This window comes from Notolepis coatsorum (assembly GCF_963971535.1).
Source record: "Notolepis coatsorum genome assembly, chromosome: 10".
In the NCBI taxonomy this organism is placed as follows: Eukaryota; Metazoa; Chordata; class Actinopteri; order Aulopiformes; family Paralepididae; genus Notolepis; species Notolepis coatsorum.
In genome coordinates, this window is record NC_140174.1 from 114594698 (window position 1) to 114608964 (window position 14267).

The window sequence follows — 14267 nt, forward strand, 5'->3', positions numbered from 1 at the left end:
GAAAATAAATAAATAATGAAAATAGATACCAATGATGTAAACTACACATAATTGAAGACTAGGGTTTAACCGGCAAGTGGCACTTTAAACATTTGGCTGTTTTCAAGGAATTCCAGGCCTTGATTTTATTAAAAAAAATTAATCAAGCACTTTAAGCACTTCAAGGACCTTGTGCGAACCATGGATGCTGTACACGAGACGCCTGGCTTCTGAGCAAGCCAGTATGAATGTACTGCAGTGAGAACACGACTGGCGACGTGAAAAGGGGACTCCTCCCCTACTGTACCTTGTCCACGTGGAAGATCAGGTCAAGTTCGCAGACGTTCTCGAAGCATTTGTCCAACGTTTCCACAAACACCTGTGGAGACACACCGAGTTGTCATTCAATTGTGACACAAACACAGATCCGTCCAGACATCCTAAGAGGTTAGTTACAGTATACGCCTGAGGAACTCAGAGGTCCTCCAAGCCTGGATTCAACTCCGTCCAAACATCCTAAGAGTAAGAGGTTAGTTATACGTAGGACTGGGCGATATGGCCTAAAAATAAAATCTCAGATTGTTTTCACACCACATCAGAGTTGAGATTCTAATTGATTATTTTCTCTTAAAAACTAGAAACGCCAAGGAAATCATTCAAATAAGCTTTGTTTTTATTTGACACAAAAACTATCAAACCAAGATGCATTTCCCTATTGGAATTGAAGTGCAAACCTAACTTTCACCAATCTTCACTTACATTTTTTTTATAATAATATATATATATTAGTGCTGTCAGGCGATTAAAAAAATTTATCTAATTAATTACAGGATTTGTAATTAATTAATCTAATTAATCGCATTTTAATCACATAACCATTTTATGCCTGATATTCTATATTCTATAATCATATTTCAAATTGCATGTGTCCGGATGGCAGAATTCAGTACTGTATCTAGAAAAACCTTCTGTTTAATCATCTTCCATCTATTAATTTGCTTAGATTTTTCAGGTCTGGTCAATTTGAGCATAGTGTTATTCACAGTCAAAGATAAAAAAAATTTTTATTGATATTCTCATTTGGTTCATTACAATTTACTCAAGCCTAGTAACAGACACAGTATTTCTGACACTGGCAATACATTCCCTGAGATCCATAGATGTCCCTAGAATCAGATACCAAGAACATGCAAATGGACCATATAAAAAAAAGTCTGTAATGTGTATTCTACGTTCTTATGGAATGAATGAGATAAAAAAAAATTAAAATAAAAAATTTAATTAATTTTGAGTAAATTTTCATAACGTGATAATTTGCTGTGTAATTAATTAATCTAATTAACGCGATAAACTGACAGCCCTAATATATATATATGTTTTATATATATATATATATATATATATATATATATATATATATATATATATATATATATATATATATATATATATAAAAGTTTACTCTTGATCAAACAAAGATGAATGTCCCTATTGGGATTAATAGTGCAATAACTTGCTTTTTCACCAAACTTCACTTAAAACAAATAAAAGGTGCCTCTTGATCATCAAACAAGAATGAATTGCCCTATTGGGATTAATAAAGTGCAAATCTAACTTTCACCAAACATCACTTTTTGTAAAATATATAATATAAATAAATCATTCATTCGAATTAATCGATAACTAGGGCCCCCAGCCCTAGTTGTACGCCTGAGGAACTCAGAGGGGCAGGGTAATAGTAGAAAGACATACATATAGGCAATACAATTCAATCCAAATATAAAAATATGAGAACAAATAAACAGTGTACATAACAGTATGATTAACTCTGAATATAAAAATATGAGAACAAATAAACAGTGTAACAAAGGTGCAGATGAGGGTCTGTATATGGGTTATAGATCGCAATACCAAATCCAACGTTTTAAAGTATTCAAATTCTATACAGTGTATTGATCTAAAACCAAATCCAAAGTTTTAAAGTATTCACATTCTATTAAAACCAAATCCAAAGTTTTAAAGTATTCACATTCTATTAAAACCAAATCCAAAGTTTTAAAGTATTCACGTTCTATACAGTGTATTGATCTAAAACCAAATCCAAAGTTTTAAAGTATTCACATTCTATTAAAACCAAATCCAAAGTTTTAAAGTATTCACATTATATACAGTGTATTGATCTAAAACCAAATCCAAAAACAGTGTATTGATCTAATCTAATTGATTTTCCCAATGTCTCTCATTTTCCCAGTTTGTCGTCTAAACTGGGCGTCCAATCAGTGTAGGGTGCAATGGGAGGGGGGGTATGCACTATATATATACCTCTAAATAGAAACACACACACATATGCAATTTGGATTCATCTGAGCCAAACCAAGCTACATAAACCAAACTGTAATATGAATACATTTTTAACATGAAAATCTAAGTGTGACCTCAAAACCTAAGCTCATATCAAACCTGAAAAAGTGTGTTATCGTTACACACCTAATAAATACTCCATGACCAGCGAAGGAATGTCAGTTTACATTCACATTTTTGAATTGATTGAACTGAAAAGGGAATTTGGCATAGACAAAGACACTTGAATTGCCCAGACTTTTTTTTTACCTGGATCAAGTCTAGAATTCCCAGTTCGCTCTCCGAGGAGTCGACGCAGAAGACAAAGTAGAGCGTGGCGTAGTGTCTGTAGATCAGCTTGTTCTCCGATCCTCCGATCAGCCTGGCAGGAACAGGAAACGGATGATTATTAAAAGGGGAACTGCACCCCGATATGTGCTTCCTGTGACCCTGTGAGCGGGGACAGTTTAGTCAGTATTTGTGAACATTGAACCCCAAAACTGCGCATGTAGGCTAATCATTTTGTAGTGTTTCTTTTTTCTTTTGTGGAATGGAGTTCCATTACCATGATGGCGATTGAAGCTTGGAAGCATTCTTCAGGTCAGCCCTGCTGATTCAAACTAGTTCAACCCTGCGATTCAAACTAGTTCAGCCCTGCTGATTCAAACTAGTTCAACCCTGCGATTCAAACTAGTTCAGCCCTGCTGATTCATTCAAACTAGTTCAGTCCTGCTGATTCAAACTAGTTCAGCCCTGCTGATTCATTCAAACTAGTTCAGCCCTGCTGATTCAAACTAGTTCAGCCCTGCTGATTCAAACTAGTTCAAACTAGTTCAGCCCTGCTGATTCCAACTAGTTCAGCCCTGCTGATTCAAACTAGTTCAAACTAGTTCAGCCCTGCTGATTCAAACTAGTTCAGCCCTGTTGATTCAAACTAGTTCAGCTCTGCTGATTAAAACTAGGGCTGCACGATTTTGGGAAATAATCTAATTGCGATTTTTCTGACATATATTGCGATTGCGATTAAATTTGCGATTATCATAAAAAATGTAAAGCAGCCAAACAGAGGTTTATTGTAAAATGCGGCTTGCATCTGGCCTACGCGGTGGGTCTGCTTGGGAATCCGAGCCTGCAAATGTTTCTTTTTACCTCGGAATCGATACCTGTACACAACGGTACCTTTTTTCTGTACTTTACTCTCTCTCTGAAGTCTAAACTTCACAACACACAATCTAAAACCCCTCCCTACCTCCCTCTCCCAAACCGTTCCTACAACCATTCTTTTTTTATGTTGTTGTTGAATGCCGATGGGGATGTCTCTATCTATCTCAGAATCACCTACTCGAGATAGACCCCTGTGGCCGCCCGATATCCCCCAGCGAGGTGCTAAACTCGCTAAGTTCTCGGGTCAATTACTATTTCTATCAAGCTTACTTCATAGTCACTAGTTAGTTATATCCAGTTGATATGAAATATAAGCATAGAAGAGTTGTTAACCTCTTCTTTGTTTGTAATAAACCGAATGTATGTCTTGGAGAACTCTTATTGCCTATAATAACAATAATATTATTATTATCATTATCATCATTATTATCATCATTTTACGAAAGGGCCTGTAATGCTACTCATTTGAAAGTCTGATGATATTACTTCACCGTCACCACTATCACCGCCACCACTATCCTCATTTGTGAGGAATGGTCTGTAATGCTAAAAAACTGACATCTGTACCCATTACACCTAAGATCTATACATAATAAATAAAATGGATCCACGCAGCGTTTCTGCTGTGTTTCTGATCCATGCAGCGTTTCTGCCGTGTTTCTGCCCCAATGACAAATCTAACAAGGTCTGATGATATTACTTCTCTTTTAATAAGTTTTACTACTGCCAATAGTGTAATATTAGCGTACTAACACTCGATAATTATTTGCAAGCCCCAGTACCCCTTATCAATTTGACAGGCCCATCAGTCCGTGGTACCGATCGTCCGGTCCTGCAGTGACTAGATTCTCAGTTTCCCACAAACCCGATGGAGCCCGTCGAACACAGAGATACCGGAACCCGCAAACAACAAACAGTGCCATATATATATATCCTTTATATAACTTTAGCTGAAAAGCAGTAACCAGCAATTGATTCAATCTGCATGGCTCCCAGTTATAGATATACCGTTACCTTCAGACGAGAGCAGGGCGAGGCCAGCGTCGTGATACATTGCGATAGAAAAGAAAACAGTCCACGAATTCAATAGGTATTATATAAAAAGGTTGTTTTAATTAGAAAAAGCAAGTTACAAAAGAAACTGCATTGGAAATGTCCAATTCAGTAAAAGTGAGTATAAAACAAAAAACATCTCTTCTCTAGCATAACATATACTCCAAGAATGGTGTCTGAAGTAAAAAATTGAAAATCTGACAAGCTGAAAATCTGACTGGGATCCAGCGAGCTGACCTTTTTATACACAGGTCCGTAGCGTCATATCAAGACCTCTTTATTATTGGTCAATACAGTGATGTCATTTCTACCATCCAATCAACACACAACACATACACACACTCAGTAAAGATGAACTCCTCCCTTTCTAGTCGTTACTTGTACTGGAGAAGTAACAGATTACTTGTGGCTGTGGAAAGCCCCTATTACGTCATGTTTGCCACATTCCTGGCTCCTGTCTACTCCACCAGCCAATCAACGCATAACACATAAAGATGAACTCCTCCCTTTCTAGTCGTTACTGTAACTGAGAGAGAGTAATAGATTTATTTGTGCTGGGAAAGCCCCATCACGTCACTAAGCACTTATGCATGTCTGCAATGATCCAATTTCTACAGAAAGCAGATACAGCATATATGTACACGTACAATTCAATACTCATATACTTAAACACTGATTGATCATCATATGTATTTTGTATTTTTAAAGTGTATAATAGCATATAACTGCCTCATAACTAAGGCAGTGATTCTTTCCTCTGCTCCTAACTGCAAGGGTTAACTCTGCAGGCTCCTCTGGTCGGAGCTGTCTCCAAGGCCACATTCCTGCACAGCACAGAGGCCTCTGACTGTGCAGCCCAGCCCAGTATACATATCACATATAGACACATACAGTAACATATGCTTAGATTTAAAACAGATATATACAATATGCTTAAACCTTTATATCCTACAATTGACAGAGAGAACAGGATGTCATAATAACAAGTGTCACTAGTTGGCTGTGACTCTCAACAGTTGTATACATTTATTATTTAATGTTTAAATATCAACATTATCTGGCAATCCTCAGTAAATACTATCAAACTCCTCTGATGTCATCTGGTCTTTCCAAAGACCAGATATTGGACGAGTGCACATGCACACACACACACACACACACAGAGAAAGGGAGAATGGCTTAAATGATTTTAGAATACTTCAGCCAATGAAGTTAAATGTTTATTATCATCAACTATCCAGTTCGTTTTTATAGTGCAATGTTTTGCTACTTAAACGTTAATTGAACCAGTAGAGAGGGAGGGAGAGAGACACATGGGCTCTTCAACTGCGGTCAAGTGAGCCGTCTTTTGCTTTTGCGTGGTCAAGTGAGCCGCTCTTGTTTTTCGAGTGCGCGATTAGTTCCAGGTTTACGGTAATGCATTCAAACAACCCTGGGAGGCTGTTGTAATGAACCGACGTGACTTTTGAACACAGTCTCGCAAGTAGATCTTACAGAAATACTTAATATGACATTGAATGCGCATCGAATCAATAGGACGTTTAGTCTAATCAATAGGACGTTTCGTATGTGCAGTATTATTGAACATCGAATCAATAGGACGCGCAGTATATTCGACCACTAAACAAAAGCTACAGACAATTCCACAGAGGAACACTTCCGGTGAGGATTTCAAAGTAAAGGATGGCATGTGGTTCATTTCTATTATTTCATAAGTAGTTTATTACACTGCCATGTTTGTACTTAATACTTCTCAAGACTACTTGCACAAATAATATTAACTACTTTTACTGTGTACTTTGAGTAATTTGAGTTTCAAAGTCCTTTTTATAGAACAATTAGTATTTTCGACTAACTTTGATGTGGGATAAAAAAAGATTTTCCCATAAGCACCTTATGAAACTGCCATGGTTGTACTTAGTACCTCTTAGACTACCTGTACAAATTATATGAAATATTTTTACTGTGTACTTTTTGAGTAATTTCAGTTTCAAAGTCCCCAGAATCAGCATTTTCGACTAACTTTGATGTGGGATAAAAAAAGATTTTCCCATAAGCACTTGATGAAACTGCCATGGTTGTACTTAGTACCTCTTAGACTACCTGTACAAATTATATGAAATATTTTTACTGTGTACTTTTTGAGTAATTTCAGTTTCAAAGTCCCCAGAATCAGCATTTTCGACTAACTTTGATGTGGGATAAAAAAAGATTTTCCCATAAGCACCTTATGAAACTGCCATGGTTGTACTTAGTACCTCTTAGACTACCTGTACAAATTATATGAAATATTTTTACTGTGTACTTTTTGAGTAATTTGAGTTTCAAAGTCCTCAGAATCAGCATTTTCGACTAACTTTGATGTTGGATAAAAACAATTCTTCCCATAAGCACTTTATGAAACTGCCATGGTTGTACTTAGTACCTCTTAGACTACCTGTACAAATTATATGAAATATTTTTACTGTGTACTTTTTGAGTAATTTCAGTTTTAAAGTCCTCAGAATCAGCATTTTCGACTAACTTTGATGTGGGATAAAAAAAGATTTTCCCATAAGCACCTTATGAAACTGCCATGGTTGTACTTAGTACCTCTTAGACTACCTGTACAAATTATATGAAATATTTTTACTGTGTACTTTTTGAGTAATTTGAGTTTCAAAGTCCCCAGAATCAGCATTTTCGACTAACTTTGATGTGGGATAAAAAAAGATTTTCCCATAAGCACCTTATGAAACTGCCATGGTTGTACTTAGTACCTCTTAGACTACGTGTACAAATTATATGAAATATTTTTACTGTGTACTTTTTGAGTAATTTCAGTTTCAAAGTCCCCAGAATCAGCATTTTCGACTAACTTTGATGTGGGATAAAAAAAGATTTTCCCATAAGCACCTTATGAAACTGCCATGGTTGTACTTAGTACCTCTTAGACTACCTGTACAAATTATATGAAATATTTTTACTGTGTACTTTTTGAGTAATTTGAGTTTCAAAGTCCTCAGAATCAGCATTTTCGACTAACTTTGATGTTGGATAAAAACAATTCTTCCCATAAGCACTTTATGAAACTGCCATGGTTGTACTTAGTACCTCTTAGACTACGTGTACAAATTATATGAAATATTTTTACTGTGTACTTTTTGAGTAATTTCAGTTTCAAAGTCCCCAGAATCAGCATTTTCGACTAACTTTGATGTGGGATAAAAAAAGATTTTCCCATAAGCACCTTATGAAACTGCCATGGTTGTACTTAGTACCTCTTAGACTACCTGTACAAATTATATGAAATATTTTTACTGTGTACTTTTTGAGTAATTTGAGTTTCAAAGTCCCCAGAATCAGCATTTTCGACTAACTTTGATGTGGGATAAAAAAAGATTTTCCCATAAGCACCTTATGAAACTGCCATGGTTGTACTTAGTACCTCTTAGACTACGTGTACAAATTATATGAAATATCTTTACTGTGTACTTTTTGAGTAATTTCAGTTTCAAAGTCCCCAGAATCAGCATTTTCGACTAACTTTGATGTGGGATAAAAAAAGATTTTCCCATAAGCACCTTATGAAACTGCCATGGTTGTACTTAGTACCTCTTAGACTACTTGCACAAATTATATGAAATATTTTTACTGTGTACTTTTTGAGTAATTTCAGTTTTAAAGTCCCCAGAATCAGCATTTTCGACTAACTTTGATGTGGGATAAAAAAAGATTTTCCCATAAGCACCTTATGAAACTGCCATGGTTGTACTTAGTACCTCTTAGACTACCTGTACAAATTATATGAAATATTTTTACTGTGTACTTTTTGAGTAATTTCAGTTTCAAAGTCCCCAGAATCAGCATTTTCGACTAACTTTGATGTGGGATAAAAAAAGATTTTCCCATAAGCACTTGATGAAACTGCCATGGTTGTACTTAGTACCTCTTAGACTACCTGTACAAATTATATGAAATATTTTTACTGTGTACTTTTTGAGTAATTTCAGTTTCAAAGTCCCCAGAATCAGCATTTTCGACTAACTTTGATGTGGGATAAAAAAAGATTTTCCCATAAGCACCTTATGAAACTGCCATGGTTGTACTTAGTACCTCTTAGACTACCTGTACAAATTATATGAAATATTTTTACTGTGTACTTTGAGTAATTTGAGTTTCAAAGTCCTCAGAATCAGCATTTTCGACTAACTTTGATGTTGGATAAAAACAATTCTTCCCATAAGCACTTTATGAAACTGCCATGGTTGTACTTAGTACCTCTTAGACTACCTGTACAAATTATATGAAATATTTTTACTGTGTACTTTTTGAGTAATTTCAGTTTTAAAGTCCTCAGAATCAGCATTTTCGACTAACTTTGATGTGGGATAAAAAAAGATTTTCCCATAAGCACCTTATGAAACTGCCATGGTTGTACTTAGTACCTCTTAGACTACCTGTACAAATTATATGAAATATTTTTACTGTGTACTTTTTGAGTAATTTGAGTTTCAAAGTCCCCAGAATCAGCATTTTCGACTAACTTTGATGTGGGATAAAAAAAGATTTTCCCATAAGCACCTTATGAAACTGCCATGGTTGTACTTAGTACCTCTTAGACTACGTGTACAAATTATATGAAATATTTTTACTGTGTACTTTTTGAGTAATTTCAGTTTCAAAGTCCCCAGAATCAGCATTTTCGACTAACTTTGATGTGGGATAAAAAAAGATTTTCCCATAAGCACCTTATGAAACTGCCATGGTTGTACTTAGTACCTCTTAGACTACCTGTACAAATTATATGAAATATTTTTACTGTGTACTTTTTGAGTAATTTCAGTTTCAAAGTCCCCAGAATCAGCATTTTCGACTAACTTTGATGTGGGATAAAAAAAGATTTTCCCATAAGCACTTGATGAAACTGCCATGGTTGTACTTAGTACCTCTTAGACTACCTGTACAAATTATATGAAATATTTTTACTGTGTACTTTTTGAGTAATTTCAGTTTCAAAGTCCCCAGAATCAGCATTTTCGACTAACTTTGATGTGGGATAAAAAAAGATTTTCCCATAAGCACCTTATGAAACTGCCATGGTTGTACTTAGTACCTCTTAGACTACCTGTACAAATTATATGAAATATTTTTACTGTGTACTTTGAGTAATTTGAGTTTCAAAGTCCTCAGAATCAGCATTTTCGACTAACTTTGATGTTGGATAAAAACAATTCTTCCCATAAGCACTTTATGAAACTGCCATGGTTGTACTTAGTACCTCTTAGACTACCTGTACAAATTATATGAAATATTTTTACTGTGTACTTTTTGAGTAATTTCAGTTTTAAAGTCCTCAGAATCAGCATTTTCGACTAACTTTGATGTGGGATAAAAAAAGATTTTCCCATAAGCACCTTATGAAACTGCCATGGTTGTACTTAGTACCTCTTAGACTACCTGTACAAATTATATGAAATATTTTTACTGTGTACTTTTTGAGTAATTTGAGTTTCAAAGTCCCCAGAATCAGCATTTTCGACTAACTTTGATGTGGGATAAAAAAAGATTTTCCCATAAGCACCTTATGAAACTGCCATGGTTGTACTTAGTACCTCTTAGACTACGTGTACAAATTATATGAAATATTTTTACTGTGTACTTTTTGAGTAATTTCAGTTTCAAAGTCCCCAGAATCAGCATTTTCGACTAACTTTGATGTGGGATAAAAAAAGATTTTCCCATAAGCACCTTATGAAACTGCCATGGTTGTACTTAGTACCTCTTAGACTACTTGCACAAATTATATGAAATATTTTTACTGTGTACTTTTTGAGTAATTTCAGTTTTAAAGTCCCCAGAATCAGCATTTTCGACTAACTTTGATGTGGGATAAAAAAAGATTTTCCCATAAGCACCTTATGAAACTGCCATGGTTGTACTTAGTACCTCTTAGACTACCTGTACAAATTATATGAAATATTTTTACTGTGTACTTTTTGAGTAATTTCAGTTTTAAAGTCCCCAGAATCAGCATTTTCGACTAACTTTGATGTGGGATAAAAAAAGATTTTCCCATAAGCACCTTATGAAACTGCCATGGTTGTACTTAGTACCTCTTAGACTACTTGTACAAATTATATGAAATATTTTTACTGTGTACTTTTTGAGTAATTTCAGTTTTAAAGTCCCCAGAATCAGCATTTTCGACTAACTTTGATGTGGGATAAAAAAAGATTTTCCCATAAGCACCTTATGAAACTGCCATGGTTGTACTTAGTACCTCTTAGACTACCTGTACAAATTATATGAAGTATTTTTACTGTGTACTTTTTGAGTAATTTGAGTTTCAAAGTCCCCAGAATCAGCATTTTCGACTAACTTTGATGTGGGATAAAAAAAGATTTTCCCATAAGCACCTTATGAAACTGCCATGGTTGTACTTAGTACCTCTTAGACTACTTGCACAAATTATATGAAATATTTTTACTGTGTACTTTTTGAGTAATTTCAGTTTTAAAGTCCCCAGAATCAGCATTTTCGACTAACTTTGATGTGGGATAAAAAAAGATTTTCCCATAAGCACCTTATGAAACTGCCATGGTTGTACTTAGTACCTCTTAGACTACTTGCACAAATTATATGAAATATTTTTACTGTGTACTTTTTGAGTAATTTCAGTTTTAAAGTCCCCAGAATCAGCATTTTCGACTAACTTTGATGTGGGATAAAAAAAGATTTTCCCATAAGCACCTTATGAAACTGCCATGGTTGTACTTAGTACCTCTTAGACTACTTGCACTAATTATATGAAATATAAAGTACAAATTATATGAAATAAGTACACAGTAAAAATATTTCATATAATTTGTACAGGTAGTCTAAGAGGTACTAAGTACAACCATGGCAGTTTCATCAAGTGCTTATGGGAAAATCTTTTTTTATCCCACATCAAAGTTAGTCGAAAATGCTGATTCTGGGGACTTTAAAACTGAAATTACTCAAAAAGTACACAGTAAAAATATTTCATATAATTTGTACAGGTAGTCTAAGAGGTACTAAGTACAACCATGGCAGTTTCATCAAGTGCTTATGGGAAAATCTTTTTTTATCCCACATCAAAGTTAGTCGAAAATGCTGATTCTGGGGACTTTAAAACTGAAATTACTCAAAAAGTACACAGTAAAAATATTTCATATAATTTGTACAAGTAGTCTAAGAGGTACTAAGTACAACCATGGCAGTTTCATAAGGTGCTTATGGGAAAATCTTTTTTTATCCCACATCAAAGTTAGTCGAAAATGCTGATTCTGGGGACTTTGAAACTCAAATTACTCAAAAAGTACACAGTAAAAATATTTCATATAATTTGTACACGTAGTCTAAGAGGTACTAAGTACAACCATGGCAGTTTCATAAGGTGCTTATGGGAAAATCTTTTTTTATCCCACATCAAAGTTAGTCGAAAATGCTGATTCTGGGGACTTTAAAACTGAAATTACTCAAAAAGTACACAGTAAAAATATTTCATATAATTTGTACAGGTAGTCTAAGAGGTACTAAGTACAACCATGGCAGTTTCATAAGGTGCTTATGGGAAAATCTTTTTTTATCCCACATCAAAGTTAGTCGAAAATGCTGATTCTGAGGACTTTAAAACTGAAATTACTCAAAAAGTACACAGTAAAAATATTTCATATAATTTGTACAGGTAGTCTAAGAGGTACTAAGTACAACCATGGCAGTTTCATAAAGTGCTTATGGGAAGAATTGTTTTTATCCAACATCAAAGTTAGTCGAAAATGCTGATTCTGGGGACTTTAAAACTGAAATTACTCAAAAAGTACACAGTAAAAATATTTCATATAATTTGTACAGGTAGTCTAAGAGGTACTAAGTACAACCATGGCAGTTTCATAAGGTGCTTATGGGAAAATCTTTTTTTATCCCACATCAAAGTTAGTCGAAAATGCTGATTCTGAGGACTTTAAAACTGAAATTACTCAAAAAGTACACAGTAAAAATATTTCATATAATTTGTACAGGTAGTCTAAGAGGTACTAAGTACAACCATGGCAGTTTCATAAAGTGCTTATGGGAAGAATTGTTTTTATCCAACATCAAAGTTAGTCGAAAATGCTGATTCTGAGGACTTTGAAACTCAAATTACTCAAAAAGTACACAGTAAAAATATTTCATATAATTTGTACAGGTAGTCTAAGAGGTACTAAGTACAACCATGGCAGTTTCATAAGGTGCTTATGGGAAAATCTTTTTTTATCCCACATCAAAGTTAGTTGAAAATGCTGATTCTGGGGACTTTAAAACTGAAATTACTCAAAAAGTACACAGTAAAAATATTTCATATAATTTGTACAAGTAGTCTAAGAGGTACTAAGTACAACCATGGCAGTTTCATAAGGTGCTTATGGGAAAATCTTTTTTTATCCCACATCAAAGTTAGTCGAAAATGCTGATTCTGGGGACTTTGAAACTCAAATTACTCAAAAAGTACACAGTAAAAATATTTCATATAATTTGTACAGGTAGTCTAAGAGGTACTAAGTACAACCATGGCAGTTTCATAAGGTGCTTATGGGAAAATCTTTTTTTATCCCACATCAAAGTTAGTCGAAAATGCTGATTCTGGGGACTTTGAAACTCAAATTACTCAAAAAGTACACAGTAAAAATATTTCATATAATTTGTACACGTAGTCTAAGAGGTACTAAGTACAACCATGGCAGTTTCATAAGGTGCTTATGGGAAAATCTTTTTTTATCCCACATCAAAGTTAGTCGAAAATGCTGATTCTGGGGACTTTAAAACTGAAATTACTCAAAAAGTACACAGTAAAAATATTTCATATAATTTGTACAAGTAGTCTAAGAGGTACTAAGTACAACCATGGCAGTTTCATAAGGTGCTTATGGGAAAATCTTTTTTTATCCCACATCAAAGTTAGTCGAAAATGCTGATTCTGGGGACTTTAAAACTGAAATTACTCAAAAAGTACACAGTAAAAATATTTCATATAATTTGTGCAAGTAGTCTAAGAGGTACTAAGTACAACCATGGCAGTTTCATAAGGTGCTTATGGGAAAATCTTTTTTTATCCCACATCAAAGTTAGTCGAAAATGCTGATTCTGGGGACTTTGAAACTCAAATTACTCAAAAAGTACACAGTAAAAATATTTCATATAATTTGTACAGGTAGTCTAAGAGGTACTAAGTACAACCATGGCAGTTTCATAAGGTGCTTATGGGAAAATCTTTTTTTATCCCACATCAAAGTTAGTCGAAAATGCTGATTCTGGGGACTTTAAAACTGAAATTACTCAAAAAGTACACAGTAAAAATATTTCATATAATTTGTACAGGTAGTCTAAGAGGTACTAAGTACAACCATGGCAGTTTCATCAAGTGCTTATGGGAAAATCTTTTTTTTATCCCACATCAAAGTTAGTCGAAAATGCTGATTCTGGGGACTTTAAAACTGAAATTACTCAAAAAGTACACAGTAAAAATATTTCATATAATTTGTACAAGTAGTCTAAGAGGTACTAAGTACAACCATGGCAGTTTCATAAGGTGCTTATGGGAAAATCTTTTTTTATCCCACATCAAAGTTAGTCGAAAATGCTGATTCTGGGGACTTTAAAACTGAAATTACTCAAAAAGTACACAGTAAAAATATTTCATATAATTTGTACAGGTAGTCTAAGAGGTACTAAGTACAACCATGGCAGTT

The 14267-nt window shown here is 34.4% G+C and overlaps 1 protein-coding gene across 1 annotated transcript in view; it reads right to left on the bottom strand.

The window, feature by feature from the left end:
* The window catches only part of ap3s1 (adaptor related protein complex 3 subunit sigma 1), a 99222-nt gene that overhangs the window by 24280 nt on the left and 60675 nt on the right, over positions 1-14267 (bottom strand). The window contains exons 3-4 of the mRNA XM_084323247.1: positions 2590-2701; positions 287-358 (exon numbers count right to left, since the gene is read on the bottom strand). Of these exons, the coding sequence (XP_084179373.1) occupies positions 287-358; positions 2590-2701 (184 nt within the window). The remainder of the gene's footprint in view (positions 1-286; positions 359-2589; positions 2702-14267) is intronic.